General features: G+C 43.2%; 1 protein-coding gene across 1 annotated transcript; it reads right to left on the bottom strand.

Moving 5' to 3' along the window:
* Window positions 1-11,516: 11,516 nt before the first annotated feature.
* LOC311108200 (ankyrin repeat and SOCS box protein 2-like) lies at window positions 11,517-20,389 on the bottom strand (the record flags this gene model as incomplete). Its single annotated transcript, XM_084150821.1, has 8 exons — window positions 11,517-11,647; window positions 11,995-12,148; window positions 12,707-13,262; window positions 16,863-17,034; window positions 18,617-18,862; window positions 19,115-19,270; window positions 19,713-19,879; window positions 20,253-20,389. The coding sequence occupies 8 exons, from the start codon at window positions 20,387-20,389 to the stop codon at window positions 11,517-11,519; spliced, it is 1,719 nt and encodes a 572-aa protein (XP_084006947.1).
* Between the last annotated feature and the right edge of the window lie 1,905 nt (window positions 20,390-22,294).

Here is a 22,294-nt window from a genome sequence, read left to right as displayed (position 1 = left end):
GATTGAGAACCACACTGGCCAACATAGAAATGGAACACATAGAATACAAATGAAACTCACAACCTGGCTCAACATACAAGTGTCCCCAGAGCCAGGGCGTGACACTTGAGTCTTCTTGGCTATGACGCTACAAGCTTGGCACACATCTGTCCTTGGGGAGTTTCTTCCATTCTTCTCTGCAGATCTTCTCAACCTCTGTCAGGTTGGATGGGGAGCGTCGCTGCACAGCTATTTTCAGGTCTCTCCAGAGATGTTGAATCGGGTTCAAGTCCGGGCTCTGGCTGGGCCACTCAAGCACATTCAGAGACTTGTCCCGAATGCCACTCCTGGCTGTGTGCTTAGGGTCGTTGTCTTGTTGGAAGGTGAACCTTCACCCCAGTCTGAGGTCCTGAGCGCTCTGAATCAGGTTTTCATCATGGATCTCTCTGTACTTTGCTCCGCTCATCTTTCCCTCGATCCTGACTAGTCTCCCGGTCCCTGCTGCTGAAAAACATCCCCCAGCGTGATGTTGCCACCACCATGCTTCACTGTAGGGATGTAGCTCAGTTGATAGAGCATGGCTTTTGCAACACCAGGGTTGTGGGTTCGATTCCCACAGGGGGTATGAAAAAATTATAATGTATGCACTAACTGTAAGTCGCTCTGCATAAGAGCGTCTGCTAAATTACTAAAATGTAAATGTAATGTAAATGTGCCAGGTTTCCTCCAGATATGATTCTTGGCATTCAGGCCAAATAGTTCAATCTTGGTTTCATCAGACCAGAGAATCTTGTTTCTCATGGTCTGAGAGTCCTTTAGGTGTGTTTAGGCAAACTCTAAGCGGGCTGTTATGTGCCTTTTACTGAGGAGTGGCTTCCGTCTGGCCACTCTACCATAAAGGCCTGATTGGCAGAGATAGTTGTCCTTCTGGAAGGTTCTCCCATCTCCACGGAGGAACTCTGGAGCTCTGTCAGAGTGACCATCGGGTTCTTGGTCATCTCCCAGACCAAGGCCCTTCTCCCCAGATTTCTCAGTTTGGCCTGGCGGCCAGCTCTAGGAAGAGTCTTGGTGGTTCCAAACTTCTTCCATTTAAGAAAGATGGAGGCCACTGTGTTCTTGGGGACCTTCAATGCTGCAGACATTTTTTGGTACCCTTCCCCAGATCTGTGCCTCGACATAATCCTGTCTCGGAGGACAATTCCTTCGACCTTATTGCTTGGTGTTTTCTCTGACACGCACTGTCAACAGTGGGACCTTATATAGACAGGTGTGTGCCTTTCCAAATCATGTCCAATCAATTGTATTTACCACAGGTGGACTCCAATCAAGTTGTAGAAACATCTTAAGGATTATCAATGAAAACAGGATGCACCTAAGCTCAATTTCGAGTCTTATAGCAAAGGGTCTGAATACTTTTGTAAATAAGGTATTTCTGTTTTTAATTAGTAATACATTTTCAAAAAAAATTGCTTCGTCATTATGGGGTATTGTGTGTAGATTGATGAGGAAAAATGTTTATTTAATCATTTTTAGAATAAGACTGTAACGTAGCAAAATGTGGAAAAAGGGAAGGGTTCTGAATAATTTCCGAATGCACTGTATGCTGGTCTATGCTGTATTTTTCAGCAGGGTGAACAGGGGACTTGACTGTATACGTTTAGATTTGAAAGAACAGTTTTATGCTGTGGGAAATGGCACATTCCATGTTCTTACTTCCAAGGGTCTTAACCAAAACATACTCCTTCCTCCAACGCGCCTTCGGTCAAAACCTGCAAATAAATTCTTCAAGAATTCTTAGATGTAAAGGATTTTTTCTATAACAATGTGTCAAATCAATGGAAGACAGCAATGCAGTTTTGAATTATACCAAGCCAGTGTTTCTGCTTTGCGCCTTGCACAACAAATCAAGCGTCCTATCAGCAAAGTGTCAACAACGTGAGCCAACCCCAGACTTAATATTCACGTCCTCATTAGTCGTGGTGGCTTTCCCCCAAAAGACGTGGAGTGCTGATGGATTGCTCGGTGATACCCGCAGCTCCTTCCTCAGTGGAAGGATAGCTTCGCTGTCAATCATGTGGCTGCCTTCGGCAAGAAGATGGTTTGTTATCACAGGCCGCCACAGGTCAATTAAACTGACAGCTGCGAGTCTGCATGCCAATCAAAAGTGTGTGTGTGTGTGTGTTTGTGTGTGTGAGTGTGTGAGTGTGTGTGTGTGTGTGCCAGGATCCCTCTAAAATGAAAGCCAACTTTTTGCCAAGGACTGATTTTGAGTAGGATTTCAGATTTAGGTCCCACCCATGTATTGCATGGACTTATGCTAAGTCAGCCAATACCAGAGTAGGAAATAGGAACAAATGTATAATACCCAGGAAGTAGGACTTTTATTTACCGACCTTTGTCATACAGGTCAGAAATGCATGATCCACACATATCTGATATCAGGTGAAACAGACCATGCACACGTGATGTACTGCATAAGACCAAAGCTGAAGTCATCACCACATAAGTAACACATTCAGTGCACAAACTCTGTGCAAGTGGGGATAGAGGGAGGAAGGGAGGGATGGGGGGGTACAGTAGATTCCAAGAGCGACCACAGGAATGCAAATGAGCAATGCTCTGAACCATGCTCCAACCTCTTCGACTCAGATGTGCCATTTGAGGATAATGCAATTAGACGGTCTGGGCCATTTTGAACACTCATGCAGTGGTCACACTGCCAGGGAGGCTGGAGGGGCGCAGGAACCAAAGGGAAAGTGACAGCCTTTAAATGAGCTGAGCGAAGCAGGGAGAGGGAGACCCTCGTCTAGTCGTCTGGATGACCGAACTGAAATAGCTCCAGACTAAGATGGGAGGTATCTAAAGAAGCTCCAAAAAGGAGGGGAAGGATGTCCTGACGTGGGCATTTCACTTTGAATATGGATTAAGTCCAAATACAACACCTTCACATTTGTGAGAAGCTGGAATAGCACGACTCATGGTGTAGTAGTTCGTAGATCGAGTGCGGTGTGGGTCTCTAGTGTGTGGGTCTCTAGTGTGTGTGTGTGTGTGTGAGTGAGTGTGTGTACATGCATGATGGTCTGTGTGTGTACAGTATAATGTACGCACTTCAGTGGGGGCTGAGGAGAACCACCCTCAATTTCCTACCTGGAGGAACCTCCACTGACTTACAAATGATGATGTTATAGCCACTTTTCCCCCTTTGAAGCATGGCCATGAAGTAATTTCCCTTTCAAAATAATCTGCAGGATATCTGTGTGATCCCAGTCCCCTAGTTCCCGACCAAAAGAAATGTGCTAACGTTTGTTGTGGTCATCTTATTGGTCATGGTGAGTTGTCAACAACAATAACAACTTTAACAACAACTTCAGCAAATAGCACTTTAAGCCATCCCCAGACTGTCCCACATGAAACAATACTACAGTTTACTATAGAATACTACAGTACTTACTATATAATTAGGTAGTTAACTGTATTATACTGTAGAATACTATACCACACACTGTAGTATCCTTCGATCATGTGTAGTAGTTACCATTTAATTTTGTAGTATACTGTAGAATACTATAGTAAATATTAGAGTATTATCCGGAAAAAAATACTGTTGTAAATACAAAAGTAAAGTCCGAAAAAACACAACAGTGTCCACAAAAATACTTGTTTTTTTAAACTATATGAATAGTGCAGGATTTAATTTGCATATTTAAAAAAAAGCTTTGATGTCATTGATGACATACTTCCGATAAAGTGATACACCCATCAGCACACTGCTTCAAAGTTAGCTGCTTCTACGCATTCCTCGGAGCTCCGAAATCAAACGTAACATCACTAGTATTTATTCAGTAGGGTTCCTCGAGGAGAAAGCCCCCACTTCTATGTCAAAGAAGATTTATCAAAATCACTTTAGGAAATACTATCGTAATGACTGCAAAAATTACAGAAATACAACAGTATTTATAAAATAGTAAACTGCATATATATATACACTATAGAATACTACAGTAATGTCTGCAAAAACAACATAATGAATACTACAGTAAAGTCTGCTATAGCACTCCAGTGAATACTATAGTAAATAAATATACTATAGTATTTCTTTCATGTGGGGTGTTGTGGCTGAAGAGTTTGTTTGTTATTTCACATCAATATGGGGAGTGTTTACATGTTTAGTCTTCCAGTCTTCAGTGCAGGATGAAATCACTACTTTTTCAATTTCAGTTTTTCTGTTCCCAGCCGCAGTGGGTAAAAATGGCTGCAATGATGTCAAAGTTGTAACAGGATGTTTTGTAAACATCTTTTTTGCAACAAGAAAATTACATATTTTGTAATATGGTTCTCTGACCAGATAACAACTAGAATGTTTTATTTAACCTTTACATTTTATCAGGTTAGTCTTTTTGAGATTAAAAACTTATTTTACAAGAGAGACCTGGCTAAAATAGCAGCACACATTTACAACATAAAACACAAAGCACCACAGTTGAAAAATATCAATTTACACATTGAGCAGGCAAGGTACTTTGGGGAGGTGCGGTGCATCTAGGGGTCAAAACATAGACAGCCCCCTACTTCATTGTAAACCATAGTTTTTACCCTACCTTTAAACTCATTCAAAGAGACAAGCTCCTGTAATTTCATGTTCTTTTGTAGCTTGTTCCAAGTGGAAGGGGCAGAGAACTGGAACTTAGTCATCATGAAAATACATCTTTAGCTGGTGTCACGTTCGTTCATAGACGGGTCAGACCAAGGCGCAGCGTGATATGCATACCGTATTTTCCGCACTATAAGGCGCACCGGAGTATAAGCCGCAGCAGCTAAATTGAATGATATTGAATGATGTGTACATATATAAGCCGCACTGGACTATAAGCCGCAGGTGTTTTAATGTTTAATTACCATATGTAAGGGTTCGTGCACAGAGGGGATTGTCGGGAAAGAGACAAACTGTCTCGCTCTCGTAATGTCTGTCTGTCTTGCTCTCGTTCTGTCTCGTTCTGTCTCTCGTACCACTCTCGGTTCCACTTTTACTTTTGCGCGCTACCTGTCTCACTCTTTTCCGGCCTCCAGCTTTTCCTGCTGGAGCCCGCCGCTTAAAGGTGGGGGGCGAGGACCGGTCATAGAGCCCATAGAGTTATAGTTGGTGGACTGTAACCTGTAAAATCCATAGATTTAGGAGGTCTTCTAGTGGCCGTTAGCTGTAAAAATCCATAGATTAGCCGCACCGTTATATATAAGCCGCAGGGTCGAAAAATTGGAAAAAAGGCGCGGCTTATAGTCCGAAAATTACGGTACATGTTTATTTGAACCGAATAAACAACGACAAAACAACAAACTAACGACACGTGAAGTCCAAGGTACACAAACAACATACCTCACACGGAACAAGATCCCACAACTACACAGTGCCAATAGGCTGCCTAAGTATGGTCCCCAATCAGAGACAACGAGCGACAGCTGCCTCTGATTGGGAACCACACCGGCCAACATAGAAATACACATACTAGAACCCACATAGAAAATACTACATAACAAAGAATATACACACCCTGACTCAACATATACGAGTCCCCTGAGTCAGGGTGTGACAGCTGATTGCAAAAGAAACCCCCAAAATAGTTTACAACCAGCAAATTACATCATTATGATGTCACGTGACACATTCCCACACAAGGTGTGTATTCAAATTTGAACTCTATAGTATTGGATTTGAATGTTCACATCAGCATGTATGCTTATGTGTATATATACCTAATACATACAGTACGTGTTTGTGAGAGAGCCTTGGTAGCTCAAAATACATGGCTTATTTCTCCTTCCTGTGATTGACAGTGTGGAAGCAGTGGGCCATTGGCCCGGGTCAGTGAATAAGTCAAATGGGTGTCGGGCCACTCTTCAGAGTCTGACAGTCCACACTACCTCACTCTACCACAGAGCAGTCACAACTGACAGGGGGTCCCTTTGCCGCCCCAAGTCCACCACACACCCCGACCAACAGAGGTCGGCATCCATATTTAAACAAAAGACGGCAAAAACTTAAAAAAACATGCAGAAAGGAGGGGTTTTCCTGAGTGTAAGAAGAGAAAGCTCCCATTTTGTCAATTCACGTGTCATCCGTTGTTCTTTTAAAAGGACATGTGTGAGAAAGCGAGAAAGAGACAGGGGTGCAGAATATTCCCTCCATCATGTGTGGCTGACAGGGGAATTGTGTGACGGAGGTGGCGAACAGTTGGGGCCGTGAGTTCAATGAGGCCCCCTACAGATAAGATCAGAGGCTCATCTACCTACTGTATACACAGATTACGCACATTTTCTCCATCCCATGGTAAAATGAGTAGAATCGAATGAAATAAAAATGTTTACTGCAAAATGTTCTCTCTGCCCCATGGAAAAATTTGTAAAATTGAAGGACATTAACATTAAAGCTGCATTTTTCTCTCTCCTCTACCAAGAGAGGGGCCACGAAAATATTTTGTCCTCGAGGTGGGGACTGTGGGCCCTGGTCAGAGTAAGTGCACTCTAAAGGGAAAAGGATGCCGTTTTGGGCGCATTCCATATCAACTCTTCAGTATGTATAATGTTTAATATATTACAAAAAGAGTGGCTCATTGAAAGTGTAACCATAATTCACTGGTCCTTGAGCTGAAAAGGAATCCTAGAGCTGTTGTAATCTGACATAGACAACTGTGTATTCCCAACAAAACAATTTTCCTACTAAAACAGTCAGGCCTGTACAACAGTGTTGTTGTTGTTGTCCCTCAGGAGAATGTGATCAACTACCCTGCAGTGGACCGCCTTTGGTCAGCACTTTTTAATTGTCCACTCCAGACTTTTTCCCAAAACAAAGGGCAATAAACCCAGCCTCGTCCCAACCACTGGTTTGGAGATAATTCATGTTCTTTCTTGACCTCTCTGACACAGTCCAATTTCACAAGTGCCTGAATGGGAGTTGGGATTGAGTCCCAAATGGCAACTGGGAGTTAGGCCTACAGTCGTGGTCAAAAGTTTTGAGAATGACACAAATACTAATTTTCACAAAGTCTGCTGCCTCAGTTTTGATGATGGCAATTTGCATATACTCCAGAATGTCATGAAGAGTGATCAAATTAATTGCAATTAATTGCAAAGTCCCTCTTTGCCATGAAAATTAACTTAATCCCCAAAAAACCTTTCCACTGCATTTCAGCCCTGCCACAAAAGGACCAGCTGCCATCATGTCAGTGATTCTCTCGTTAACACAGGTGAGAGTGTTGACGAGGACAAGGCTGGAGATCACTCTGTCATGCTGATTGAGTTAGAATAACAGACTGGAAGCTTTAAAAGGAGGGTGGTGCTTGAAATCATTGTTCTTCCTCGGTTAACCATGGTTACCATGGTTGGGGCGGCAGGTAGCTTAGTGGGTAAGAGTGTTGTGCCAGTAACCGAAAGGTCGCTGGTTCTAATCCCCGAGCCGACTAGGTGAAAAATCTGTCGATGTGCCCTTAAGCAAGGCACTTAACCCTAATTGCTCCTGTAAGTCGCTCTGGATAAGAGCGTCTGCTAAATGACTAAAATGTAAATGTTACCTACAAGGAAACACGTGCCGTCATCATTGCTTTGCACAAAAAGGGCTTCACAGGCAAGGATATTGCTGCTAGTAAGATTGCACCTAAATCAACCATTTATCGGATCATCAAGAACTTCAAGGAGAGAGGTTCAATTGTTGTGAAGAAGGCGTCAGGGCGCCCAAGAAAGTCCAGCAAGCGCCAGGACCATCTCCTAAAGTTGATTCAGCTGCAGGATCAGGGCACCACCAGTGCAGAGCTTGCTCAGGAATGGCAGCAGGCAGGTGTGAGTGCATCTGCACGCACATTGAGGAGAATACTTTTGGAGGATGGCCTGGTGTCAAGAAGGGCAACAAAGAAGCCACTTCTCTCCAGGAAAACATCAGGGACAGACTGATATTCTGCAAAAGGTGGACTGCTGAGGACTGGGGTAAAGTAATTTTTCCGATTGTTTGGGGCATCCAGAAAACACCTTGTCCGGAGAAGACAAGGTGAGCGCTACCATCAGTCATGTGTCATGCCAACAGTAAAGCATCCTGAGACCATTCATGTGTGGGGTTGCTTCTCAGCCAAGGGAGAGGTCTCACTCACATTTCTGCCTAAGAACACAGCCATGAATAAAGAATGGTACCAACACATCCTCCAAGAGCAACTTCTCCCAACCATCCAAGAACAGTTTGGTGACGACCAATGCCTTTTCCAGCATGATGGAGCACCTTGCTATAAGGCAAAAGTGATAACTAAGTGGCTTGGGAAACAAAACATCCACATTTTGGGTCCATGGCCAGGAAACTCCCCAGACCTTAATCCCATTGAGAACTTGTGGTCGATCCTCAAGAGGCGGGTGGACAAACAAAAACCCACAAATTCTGACAAACTCCAAGCATTGATTATGCAAGAATGGGCTGCCATCAGTCAGGATGTGGCCCAGAAGTTAATTGACAGCATGCCAGGGCGGATTGCAGAGGTCTTGAAAAAGAAGGCTCAACACTGCAAATATTGACTCTTTGCATAAACGTAATGCAATTGTCAATAAAAGCCTTTGACAGTTATGGAATGCTTGTAATTATACTTCAGTATACCATAGTAACATCTGACAAAAATATCTCATAACACTGAAGCAGCGAACTTTGTGAAGGCCAATACTTGTGTCATTCTCAAAAAATTTGACCACGACTGTATAGTGCACTATAGAGGGAATAGGGTGCCATTTGGGACACAACAAGGGACTGTAGCCTACAGTTGGAATTGTGAGATGATTGGCCAGTTGAACCGAGTGCCAAAAGGAGTTTCCTCATCTGGCTAATTGAACCAAAACAAGCTTTCTTCTTTCGTCTTGCGTCGTTTATTATATATTTTTTCTGTATTTCTTACTATAAAACAGTTTGTTTTGGTTTAAAAGCAAATCTTTTTTATTTTGTTTATTTTACTGTAAAGTGTGTAGATATGTTTAAATGCTCCTTAAGGGCCCTATTCAATCTGTATCGCTGAATCATTACAGATAGGGAGCTAGACATTTAAAGGTCATTTCCTATTGAGCTGGCATCTGCAGCATTTGCTGTGAATGTAGTCTCCGCCAACGCTGGAACCTTTACATCTCAATCATGCTGTAACACTGAATATCTGCATTGCGGTTTGAATAGAGCCCTAAATAAAGTTGCATTTGATTTGGTTTTATTTGTTCCAGTGCCCTTATGTTATAAAAATTGTTAAAATGACATTGTCAAAGGCTTAATTAATAGTTAATTTGACGAGGTGTAAACGCTTAAATGTCATTCAAGAATGCAATCTTTTCAGAATGGTCTAGGCCTATGTACTCCATCATACCAATTGTTAATTTCTAAAACATAGATCAAGATAGCAGCAGGAAAAAGGAACAATTTAAATGTCAACACAACTTGCAGATATAAGACAGAATATTGTTCTGTTAGTTAGCAGTTTGAATGCTCCTGCTGGTCTCTGTGCAATGCAGTGGAGCTATATTACCACCTAGTGGCGTGTAGATGGTCAGTAAGGTCTACATGGGGTTTTGTTTTCCCTTGGTGTAGCAGAGCTGTCCAACCCTCTTCCTGGAGATCTAGCGTCCTGTAGGTTTTCAGTCCAACCCTAACCTAACATACCTGATTCAGCTAGCTAAGATCATGGTGAGCAGCTAATATGTAGAATTGTGCTAAATTAGGGTTGTTCTGAAAACCTGTAGGATGGTAGATCTCCAGGAAGAGGTGTGGGCAGCCCTAGTGTAGTGAATGAGTGGTGTTACCTGGGAATTCATGACCCTTAGTAAGAATATAATATGGTAATTTAGCAGAAACTTTAATCCAAAGTGATTTAAAGTTAACACATACTGTATTCCATATTGGGTAACACTTTATTGAAGGGTACCAACATAACGACTTCATAACACATTCATAATCCATACATAATAATTTACAAAGCAGTACAAGGCTAACCACAATTATTTTCAGACCCATAACCCTGACCCTAGTGTCATAAGCACTATGCTCCAACCATTCACGCTGTGACATTTGTGATGCGGTCCCTCCTGGGGTTATACAATGAAGTGGTCCAAGTCTACAGATCTCAGATCTGTTTTGCTTTTTAGCCCTAAGAAAGGGTTAGTATGAGGGAAGCTGATCACATCCTGCCTGATGTTCCCCATCAGACCTGGGATTTGAACTGGCAATCCCCTTCCATAAACCTGCATACTCATTGGGAACCCAGGACAGTGGTTGACAAACTCTGTTCTTATAGATTCTCTTACTGGTTCTGGTCTAGAGAGAGCTCAGAACTACCCCTTCTGTGCTCCCCAGCAGTACCAAAAACTCACTCGCGCGAGGTAGAAGTCTCCTTTAACCACAGTTCTAGGATCAGATTACCCAACTGCAAATCCTAACTTTAACCATCGGGATTAAAGATAATATCTGACCCTGAACTAGCACTCCGGCCTCTTCTAGCAGGTGGTGGTTATAGTGGCCCATTTATTTTTAGCCGTCCTCATGGGGGAACACAATGATATGCAAAGCCAGCATATCCGCCGCTGCTTTCATCCACTGTGAGCCTCATAGTCCCTTTGACCTTCTGAGAGACACTGGCTAGGGGAGGCAGGTGCAGGGGACTTGAAAGTGCTGGGGGTCAAAGTGCACAGGAAGTGTTGTGTTCAAAACACTGGGCTCTGTTGTGAAAATGGAATGGAGAGGGGGCTACAGAGCTTAAGGGGTATGTATGCGTGTGTTAGTCTGACTTTGTGTGGATGTAGTTTATTGGAAGTATAGTTAATTTACTTTCTATGAATATCAAAACCCTCTTATGTAACTTCACGAGGTTGATTACACCAAAAGTCTTAAAGCTGCAAGACATTCAACAGTAAGTTATGAATAACACAACAAAAATCGAATTTATAATGTGACACTGTGTAGGTAACATGGATAGACAAATAAATGTGGTAGCTTATTAGGTATGTGCATTCACACAATAACTATTGAATATAAGTTTCACTCCATACAGTACGTATATTATTCACTTCTACTTGAAGAAATAAAAAGCACCAAGGTTAAAATACCATTTTTCATTACATTTTACATTTTATATTTTCATCAAGGGTGAAATCAAGTGAGAGCACCATTGTAACAAAATGCAAGATTTCCTGTTCAAACAAGTCCGGATGACACGTTCTGCATTGAAATAGAATGCCAGATCTGTCATGCTCCTTCAATCCATTTTCTTTGTATGTGGGGTTTGTTTGGAACGTTCGGTGGCTTACCACATAGTTTCCTAAACGTTTGTGTGTAAACCAAAATGTAAAAGAATAAGGATTAAATCTGCATTGATTCAGGATGTGGTAAACTCATATGATGAGCTTTGTCAATCCTTTATTACAATTAGCTGCATGTAATCTTATGGAATTCACCTTTATCCAAACACAATCACATGCATAAAGAGAATGTTAACAACTCTGCAGTATTGAATTCCATGCCAGTGTCCTTATTGTGCTATGGATCACTCCTCATGGTTTAGGAAGTTGACAAGTCTTCCTGCTAGGGGTAAGGTGCTGATCTGCCTCAGTCTGTGGACTCCCACCTGTTGTCGGATCTTCAGCCTGCACAACTGCATAAGGCTCCGTGGGGGCACTGTTGAATAAAGGATTGGCATGCACAACTATAGGTTCTCCATAAGAAAATGTTTAGGTACAGTGTTATAAAAGCAAATGGAAGACGGAAAATCCTGTACTCACTAGGAAATGTCTTAGGGCAACATTGTCCTGTTGCAAAGCCACCTGCGCTGTGAGCTAAGTGAAATTATAATCTGCAGCGCGATTTATGTTGTAACTTTGCTTAAACAATTTCCGCGAGGGGGAACTTTAGGAAAATGTCACCCTTAAATGTCCTTTTTGACACATTTGAAGGTTGTTGCAAACTTGTGTAAATATATCTAACCTGTTTATACAGAGTTGGACCCTGATGAAAAAGGTACTCACTCGATTTCTCCTTGATACAGGCCCAGTCCTCGTAGCTGTCCAGATGTTCAGTGAGTCTGGAGCACAGCTGTACATTACCCACGTAGTCTAGAAGTGCATCTATGATGGGTCCTGCCCAATGACGTATTGAGGGACTGGAGATAATGTCACAGAACTGACAGTAGAGTAGAAAAAGGAATCACGTAATGCTATACATAATGCATTTAGAACCATAAAGCCACAAGATGTCGCAAATCTAACGGCAATTGAGTTATTTTAATTCTGTGGTAAAACTGCTCCCTAGTCTCTGGTTTTGGGGGGCCAGTGCAGTGGTTACTGTTACCACCAAATTTAAATAAACCAGTGGCCAACTTGATCTCACAACAAACGCAGAATTATAAGAGCCTGAGAATCGCTCATAATCTCTGAATCCCAAAACGACAGATATTTACATGCAAGGGCAACAGGTTAAGTTGAGGCATGCTGGTGAGTGGTTAGGGGAAGGTTATACTTTAGCGTGCGAGTGAGTGGTTAAGGTAAGGGTTAGAAAACAAAAACAGTAAAAAACCAAATGTGCCTGGATTCAAACTATTGACATTCCCACATCGACCACCCCCAACCAACCACTTAGCACGTAATTTCCTGTTCTGACTCTTGCCACAAAAACACTTGCCCAAACATATTTTCTCGCAGACCAAAAAATAACCATAATCTTTCTGCTAATCCCACCTACCTGCACACCGGGCTCCTCGTGGCAGAGACCCAGGTCATCCTTGTATACATTCCTCATCGGTGGGTGTGGTTTGGTGCCATGCTCACACTTGAAACAGGATAGGGCGTCACAGCCGTTGTCCATGAGGTACTTGAGCAGAGACAGATACTTCATACAGAACATGACACTTGCCGGGAACGAGGTGGGGTGAGTTGGGATTTTAACATTGACGTCTGCCCTGTGCTCCACCAGTAAGCACATCATCTGGACACAACCCTGCCTAACGGCCACCAGTAGCGGGTTGAAGATGTCCAGGTTGGGGTTGGCGCCAGCCTTAAGAAGCATGGCGGCAGCATCAACGTTGCTGTTGGTGACTGCGAAATAGAGTGCAGTGGTTCGTCGATCCTGGTATATGGAAGAGCGGTCGGTGGACAGCTTGGCATTGACGTCGAAGTCTGCCTCGATCAGAACCTCCAGGGTGTTGTCTTTGTTGTGTTCGGCGGCCAGGTGGAGGGGACTGATGCCACTGAGTCGCACTCTGGACTTGCTGGTGACTTGGATCAGTCTGGACACAATCCTGGATAGAGAAAGCATAGGGAATAGTCGACGGGATAGGAGATTAGGGAAGAGGTCCAAAGAATCCTAGTGTGGTTAGGTGAAGGTCTACAGCACATTCTGCTTTGTCTAACAATAACTTTTGGTTCACTACTGTAGGTACAGACCACATCATCAACATAAATATGTTTGAGATATTTTAATGCAGGAAAAGGTTACAAGGTATGAATGCAGAATGACGTCATGCAGGCATGAGCTCGAGCTTGGAATGAGGTTGGATGATTGTTAGGTGGTTGTAGAATTAAAGCTTCTTGGTAGGCATCGTGAGAGGTGGTGTCGCATTATTGAGAGGACGACTCTGGATGACTGAAGGAGCGTGACAGTTTGGGATGGTTGAAGAAGCTTGATGGTTCAGGATGGTTGAAGGATCTTGATAGATCGGGATGGTGGAAGGATCTTGAAAGTTCAGGATTGTTGAAGGATCTTGATGGTTCAGGATGGTTGATGGAGCTTGATGGTTCAGGATGGTTGAAGGAGCTTGATGGTTCATGATGGTTGAAGGAGCTTGATGATTCAGGATGGTTGATGGAGCTTGATGATACAGGATGGTTGAAGGAGATTGATGGTTCATGATGGTTGAAGGAGATTGATAATTCAGGTTCAGGATGTTGGTTGCTTGGTCATCAAAGGATCGGGAGGGGGAGATGAAGAAAGTGTTGGGGTGGAAGTCCTGGTGGTCTCTGCCTCTCGGCCCAGAGTTAATCCCCAAAGAGGAAGGGTCAGGACTCCCGAGACGTCCGAGAACAGAGCGGCATGAACGTGTCAGAGGGCTTGATGGTTTGAATGGATAGATAGTAGTTCTGATGGCCTGAGTGTCCAGAGGTCGGGGGTAGATGATATGGATGGTAAATGTCTGAGCTGAGATGGGAATAGAGGTGACGCAGAAAGAGGAAGAGCAGTCCTCTTACAGCATTTGGTGGTAAAAATTATGGCGTAATCTTGAGCTCGGATCTTGTAGTTAGAAGAATTACTGAGGAAGAATGTTTTTTGTGTAGCATTGTTTGGATATGGAAAACAATGTCTGTAGGGGCAGAGAGAGCATCCATCCCTGAGCCAGAGCTGGGATAGGCAGGGGATGGAGAGAGGGAGGGAAGGCTGAAGCCTTGGTGGTGGCAGCAGCCATGCCCAGGAGATTGGAAGGAAGATTTTCCCTTTGTGAATGTGAAGGCTGCTTCGAATGCAAGGTCGTAAGCTGTGGAGACCAGGTTGAAGTCTTTTGTGGCCGATTCTGAGGATTCAGGGGCTGCGGCCGAGTTGGTGGTGGTGGAATGAATATCAGGCAGTGGAGGCGGCAGGGAACGTCATCCCTCGTGAGGGTGGTGTCGTCGGGCAGTGGGCAAAATGGGTGGAGGTGGATGTAGCTTGTCATGGACCAACAACACCACCACTCTTGTCAAGAAGACGCAAAAGGTGGCTGAAGAAATGTGGCATGCCACCACGGGTCCTCTCCAAATACTACCGCTGCATCATCGAGATCTTCCTGACCGATTGCATCACGGTCTGGTACGGGAATTGCTCAGTCCACAACCGCAAGGCCCTCCAGCGGGTGGTGAAATCGGCCCAGTACATCACTGGGACCGTGCTCCCATCCATCCAGGATATCTTACCAACCGGTTCTGGCACCGTGGCACCAGAGCCAGACCGAGGCTCCTGCGGTGGATGACTGGTTTCGGTGCGCGGAGGAGACGTAGGCCAACGCTGACCGTCACCGCAGTGTGGCCCCGGTCTTCATACCGGGGGATCGGGTCTGGCTCTCGACCCAGAATCTGCCCCTCTGCCTGCCCTGCCGGAAGCTGAGCCCATGGTTTGTGGTGCCATTCAAAGTCCTGAGGAGAATCAACAAGGTCACGTATAGGTTATTACTTCCCCCTGATTACCGTATTAACCCCTCGTTTCATGTGTCTCTCCTTAGGCCGGTGGTAGTTGGTCCGCTCCAGGAGTCTGAGGTGCGGGAGATTCCTCCACCTCCTCTGGACATCGAGGGGGCCCCGGCGTACTCTGTCTGCTCCATCCTGGATTCGAGGCGTCGGGTGGGGGGCCTTCAGTACCTCGTGGAGTGGGAGGGGTACGGTCCGGAGGAACGGTGCTGGGTCCCGGAGAGGGATATCCTCGATCCCTCCCTGTTGCGGGATTTCCAGCGTCGCCATCTGGCTCGCCCTGCTCCACGTCCTCCTGGCTGTCCCCGAGGCCGGGGTCGGCGCGCTGCTGGAGCTGCGCGTCAATGGGGGGGTACTGTCACGACTTCGGCCGAGGCTGCCTCCCCTCCTTGTTCGGGCAGGCTTCGGCGTTCGTCGTCACTGGCTTACTAACCACTGCCGCCCCAATCACATTTGTCTTGTCTTGTTAATCACAAACACATGGTTCTAATCCCCTCATTAGTTTGTGTATAAGTGTTCCCTCTGCCCCCTTGTCCTTGTGGGTGATTGTTAGTTGTGAGAGTAGTATAGCTCGGTGGAGCTACTCGTACATTTTGTTGCTAGGGTAGATTTTCCCCTGTGCCTATGTATTATTGGATTCTACCGTTACAGTGTATTTGCCAGGGATGAGAGTTTCCCCTGTGCCTGTTTCGTTGATCGCTATTTGAGCGCATTTATGTGTCAACGAAGGAACTCTGTATTCTGTGATTACCCTCCTGTGCCTGACTCCTTTCATCACACTCATCACAGAGTGACCCTGGACAATACTTAATTAAATAAATTGCATAATAAAAGTGCCAACAGCAGCGCTTTTATCCACAATCAGTGGTGGAAAAAGTACCAAATTGTCATACTTGAGTGTAAGTAAAGAAATCTTAATAGATAAAGACTCAAGTAAAAGTGAAAGTCACCCAGGAAAATATCACTTGAGTAAAAGTTAAAAACTTTTGATTTTAAATATACTTAAGTATCAAAAGTAAATGTAATTGCTAAAATATACTTATGTATCAAAAGTAAAAGTATAAATAATTTCAAATTCCTTATATTAAGCAAACCTGACGGCACAATTATTGTATTTTTTTCATTTACGGATAGCCAGGGACACACTCCAACACTCAGACATAATTTACAAACAAAGCATTTGTGTTTAGTGAGTCTGCCAGATCAGAGGCAGTAGGGATGGCCTGGGAAAATCTCTTGATAAGTGTGTGAATTGGACCATTTTACTGTCCTGCTAAGCATAAAAAATGTAACTAGTACTTTTCGGAGTCAGAGAAAATGTATGGCGTAAAAAGTACATTATTTTCTTTAGGAATGAGGTGGAGTAAAAGTAAAAGTTGTCAAAAATGTAAATAACAAAGTAGTAATTAAAATTGTTTTTACTTAACTACTTTACACCACTGTCCACAATGACACTTAACATGAATGAAGGTAAAACGGGACTGTCGAGAGGGGAGGAGATGTAAATGTTTCAGGTGTGGTCTTTCCTCCCTAACTTTAGTTACGTTACACATAACACCATAAAGTGAGAATGGAGACGAGAATGCAAACCTTTACTTTGAATTAAGATTTCATTGTCATCAAATCCATTCATATTGTCATAAAAATGTTGTTATTGTATGAGAATGTATGATATTTATACCTACTCATCATATCCACGTTGGGCGGCAATATGAATGGGCAGAAGTCCAGCTTTAGTGGGTTTGTTGGCGTCTGCTTTCTGATACAGCAGGACCTCCACGATCTCCCCATGTCCGTTCTTACAGGCTTCATAGAGCGGCGTGGCCCCATCGTTCGCCTGGCTGTTAACGTCTGCACCTGTATCATCAAAGGGCCCACATAAACATTTTACATGAAACAGTTTCTAAGGACATTCTTTAGCATTTAGGATGTACGACTTCAGCGGCATGACATTCGGTTTAATTAACACAATCACACTGTCTTGCGGGAGAAAAAACACTATAAAAAAAAATATATATATATATACAGTGGGGAAAAAAGTATTTAGTCAGCCACCAATTGTGCAAGTTCTCCCACTTAAAAAGATGAGAGAGGCCTGTAATTTTCATCATAGGTACACGTCAACTATGACAGACAAATTGAGAAAAAAAAATCCAGAAAATCACATTGTAGGATTTTTAATGAATACGTATTTGGTCACCTACAAACAAGCAATATTTCTGGCTCTCACAGACCTGTAACTTCTTCTTTAAGAGGCTCCTCTGTCCTCCACTCGTTACCTGTATTAATGGCACCTGTTTGAACTTGTTATCAGTATAAAAGACACCTGTCCACAACCTCAGCTGGGATTTGAGCTGGGACCAAAGTAACAAAGCCTACCATCAGTAACACACTACGCCGCCAGGGACTCAAATCCTGCAGTGCCAGACGTGTCCCCCTGCTTAAGCCAGTACATGTCCAGGCCCGTCTGAAGTTTGCTAGAGTGCATTTGGATGATCCAGAAGAGGATTGGGAGAATGTCATATGGTCAGATGAAACCAAAATATAACTTTTTGGTAAAAACTCAACTCGTCGTGTTTGGAGGACAAAGAATGCTGAGTTGCATCCAAAGAACACCATACCTACTGTGAAGCATGGGGGTGGAAACATCATGCTTTGGGGCTGTTTTTCTGCAAAGGGACCAGGACGACTGATCCGTGTAAAGGAAAGAATGAATGGGGCCATGTATCGTGAGATTTTGAATGAAAACCTCCTTCCATCAGCAAGGGCATTGAAGATGAAACGTGGCTGGGTCTTTCAGCATGACAATGATCCCAAACACACCGCCCGGGCAATGAAGGAGTGGCTTCGTAAGAAGCATTTCAAGGTCCTGGAGTGGCCTAGCCAGTCTCCAGATCTCAACCCCATAGAAAATCTTTGGAGGGAGTTGAAAGTCCGTGTTGCCCAGCGACAGCCCCAAAACATCACTGCTCTAGAGGAGATCTGCATGGAGGAATGGGCCAAAATACCAGCAACAGTGTGTGAAAACCTTGTGAAGACTTACAGAAAACGTTTGACCTGTGTCATTGCCAACAAAGGGTATATAACAAAGTATTGAGAAACTTTTGTTATTGACCAAATAGTTATTTTCCACCATAATTTGCAAATAAATTCATTAAAAATCCTACAATGTGATTTTCTGGAATTTTCTTTCTCATTTTGTCTGTCATAGTTGACGTGTACCTATGATGAAAAGTACAGGCCTCTCTCATCTTTTTAAGTGGGAGAACTTGCACAATTGGTGGCTGACTAAATACTTTTTTCCCCCACTGTATATATATAATAAATTCAACCTGGAATATGATAGAAGTCACATATCTAATAAAGCTGATGACAAAAGCTTTTATCTGCACTTGACCAAATCAGCTCACTTCCACGTCCAAGCCAGCATACTGGTTACCGTTGGTGATGAGGAAGTTCAGGACCTCAACATGTCCGGTCTGGGCTGCAGCGAACAGGGGAGTGATACCGTACATGTTGACTGGACTGAGCTTGGCCCCTGCCCTCATCAGAAGCTCACATATCTCCACGTTGTTGCGGATCACAGCCTCATGGAGGGCGGTCCAGCCCAGAATACAATGCTTGTTCACCCCGGCCCCGAAGCCCAAAAGCATTGCCACCATCTCAACATTCTCTCCCTCGCAAGCTTTGAATGGGACATATGGATGGATTGTTAGAGAGTGGGAGAGAAACAGTGAACATGTGTTGTTGAATATAGCTCGATCATCCTATGGCTATAAATCTGAATGTTAAAAAACAAACTGAGCTAGATTGAGGCTGTCCTAATATGGACACCGTACGTTTAGGGTATGTGACTTTATAACTTCACATTACCCAAACTTGCAACCATTGTCTCAAAGAATGGCATGCGGGTCTCCTTTGTGCATAGGTATGTTACCTTTATATAGAGGGGTTTCCCTGTCCTTGTCGGCGATGACGGGGTTAGCTCCTTTCTCCAGCAGGCACTGGACACAGGCCACATGTTCAGCCACCACAGCTAGGAAGAGAGGAGTCTGGTCCTTCAGCGTGCGCCTGTTAATCACCTCAGGATGGGCTGGATTCAATGACAGGACAGGATTAGCAGTTGCAAGTGTGATCATAATGACAGTTTTAAATGTTGGTTGTTTAAGAATCACATGGCATTGATAGTGAAAAACTAATTTAGACATTTAGACAATGCAGAATTGAGGAGATTTTATGAAATCAGACCGTGTCAAGTCAAATACCTGGCATGGCACTTGATAAACACTGCAAACTTTAAACCTTCATACATTATCGCTAGCCTATCCCTCATAGGTATACAGCAAGAAGTGGTTTTGAAATTAATGCAGTAAGTATTGTGAGTTAAAAGGTCTCTTTCGACACTAGTGCTAATTTATTTACATTCAATGCCTGGTTGAAGGGTTCTAAAAACAGATGCAACAGGAATTCCAAAAATAGTATTGATATTTCATAGGGTGTGGGGATTGGCGCAATCCGAAGACTTCGTGGCTCACCTTCCAGTAAGATATCAAGGCATTCCTTCTTCCCGTGGGTTGCAGCCTCGTGCAGAGGTAGCCACCCCAATTTATTCCTCTCCGTCAGGTTTCTCCCAGTCTTCACCATCTCCGTCAGAGCACCCACAGCACCACCCTTAATGGCTTTGACGACTGGGTCAACCAGCCTCAAAGAGAATAGAGAAAATGAAGCACAGGTTCTCTACTTGAGTTGTATTCAGTAACAAGTGATGCAAAGAATAGAACATAGACATTTGCAAACAGACAAACACTTTCACACTCGTAGAAGAGCAAAGTACCTAATCTGGCACATTTTGTTAGTTCCGTTTTTTCAGTTCACAGACGATTGACCATCAAACATTGATTTGACAATTGTTACTCCCTTGCTGATGTGGGGCTGGGTATTGAAGAGGAGTTAAGTGCTATGTTAGCTATGAAACTTTCAGTAAACAGATCCATGGTCAGGTGATTACTCCTTCATGGTGTACTTAAAATACTGTAGTATGGGAACATCCTATAGTAATGCTGAGGCATACTCACTCTTCAGGCTCTGCAGTGAAATACATAGACCCATCGTAGCGTTTCCATGCCACACAGCGCTTCCCCTCATTGCTGGTGAAGGTGTAGCTTCTGGTTGCGTCTGATGAAGGCACGTTCTGTAGATAGTCGACTTTCATTATTTCCTATCGAAATGAAATCAAATGAAAACATTAGAATTAAAACTTGTTTTAGGGGTGATAGGCATTCGCAAAGTGAATGACCAATGATGGAAACCCAACAAGTATCAAATTATTAGTGAGTGGGTTAACATTGGTTCAATCCATTAATACATCCAACAGTCAATGTCTAATTCAAACCTAGGACAACAGCAAATCTTGTATGCTAACCACCTCACAAGATAAACATGACCTATTCAACATGGTTAGCAGATTGATACCTTTGAAATATTACACCTTGAAGGACATGTACTTGCCATTCAATTGGACTGCCACCGAATTAAATTTCACCGTAGTTAGCATGATCCCAATGACTTACAACACAACCTCTAATAACCCCACAAAGACCTGGCTCGGACTCAAGTGCAGTGCACAAAGTAAGCCCAGTTGAGTTCATTAGCAATTAAGCAAAACGCTGATTTAATAACTTTTGAATGGCTGCCAAGAGCCTAATCCTATGCACCTGGTAGATGGTCTCTAACACACAATAATGCGAGCGTGCACACACACACACACACACACAGACACACTTCCTCTCTCCCTCTCTCCCTCTCTCACACACACACACACACTTCCTCTCTCCCTCTCTTACACACACACACACACGCATCACAACCTTCAGTGAAGACACAGGAGATGCTTGACTCTCCAACCTTCTGGTGATAAAATTAGGGCCCAGGCAACAGGAAAACAAAAGCACAATAACACTGTGACAAGACGGGGGTCAACAACAACCTCCTCAAGTATCTGAAAGCAGCCTCATCATCAACTCGGTGGAATAATCAAACCACAGGAGGCATGTATAGTAAAGATAGTAACACACAGGTATGTATTGTAAAGGCACAGTAAAACATAATCTGTGTTACAATTCAGCAATGTATTTTGCCCATCTGGGTGTGCGTAATAATTCCTATTTTCAAAATTGTACTAGACAAATATATGCTAATGCTTGACATGACTGATGCTGTGAGTGAAATAAAACCTTTGCTCAAAGAAGGAGCATGGTTGTATTATTGCTCCATGAAAGTCTACTGTGTGGTAAGCATTTTTGAGTGTGATTTACCATAAAATCTCCTTCAGGTAATGGTTTCTAAATAGTTTGAACTTTCATGGTTTCTCAAACAGTTTTTACCTAATCACTTTAAGGAGAATGGGGAAAAAGGTGCAGTGCAACAAAAAACAACAATCATGTGAGGTGTGAACAAAATATAACACTAATTGAGGCATCATCATACACGAATTATATGATAGTTCAACCACATGTGCAATTATATGATATATATGTTCAATTATATGAATGCAATTATATGAATTATATGATAGTTTGACCACATTTGCAATTCAATTGTTATCTCTACATTAGTGCAGTATAATAAGGATTTCACCAAACAATCCAGAATGTGAAATTACATAGATATGTCTTACACTCAAGTAAAACCAAACAACAGCAACGTCACATCAATCCACATCTATTGTGTGTTATCATCTGTAAAATTCACTGGAGAGAATCACAGAGGAGCATTTAAAAACAATATATCAAAATGCATGGATATAAAACGTCAGCTTCCTAACTTACCGTTATTAGTTGCTGCTACTTAGTTGAAATGAGCTGTGAGCTAGTATAGACAGAGTCAAAGGGGATCCTAATAAATACTCAATTCTGTGGCGTTCCTCAGTTTGGACAGAGTGGACCACTGTGCTGGAAGTGGAACAAGACTCCCGTATGTCTTACGGTATATGTGCTGGACGGATCACATGTGATGGATTATACAGAAAAGGTGGGCTCTGTTTGTGTGTTCATCTGTCAATCAACAGTTGATTATTAGTTTCCTTTGCCTTGACAGGTTTTGCAATTAAATACAGTAC

Source organism: Coregonus lavaretus (genome assembly GCF_964263955.1).
Source record: "Coregonus lavaretus genome assembly, chromosome: 33".
NCBI lineage: Eukaryota > Metazoa > Chordata > Actinopteri > Salmoniformes > Salmonidae > Coregonus > Coregonus lavaretus.
Note: the sequence above shows the minus strand (reverse complement) of the source record. Positions and strands in the feature narration are given on the sequence as shown.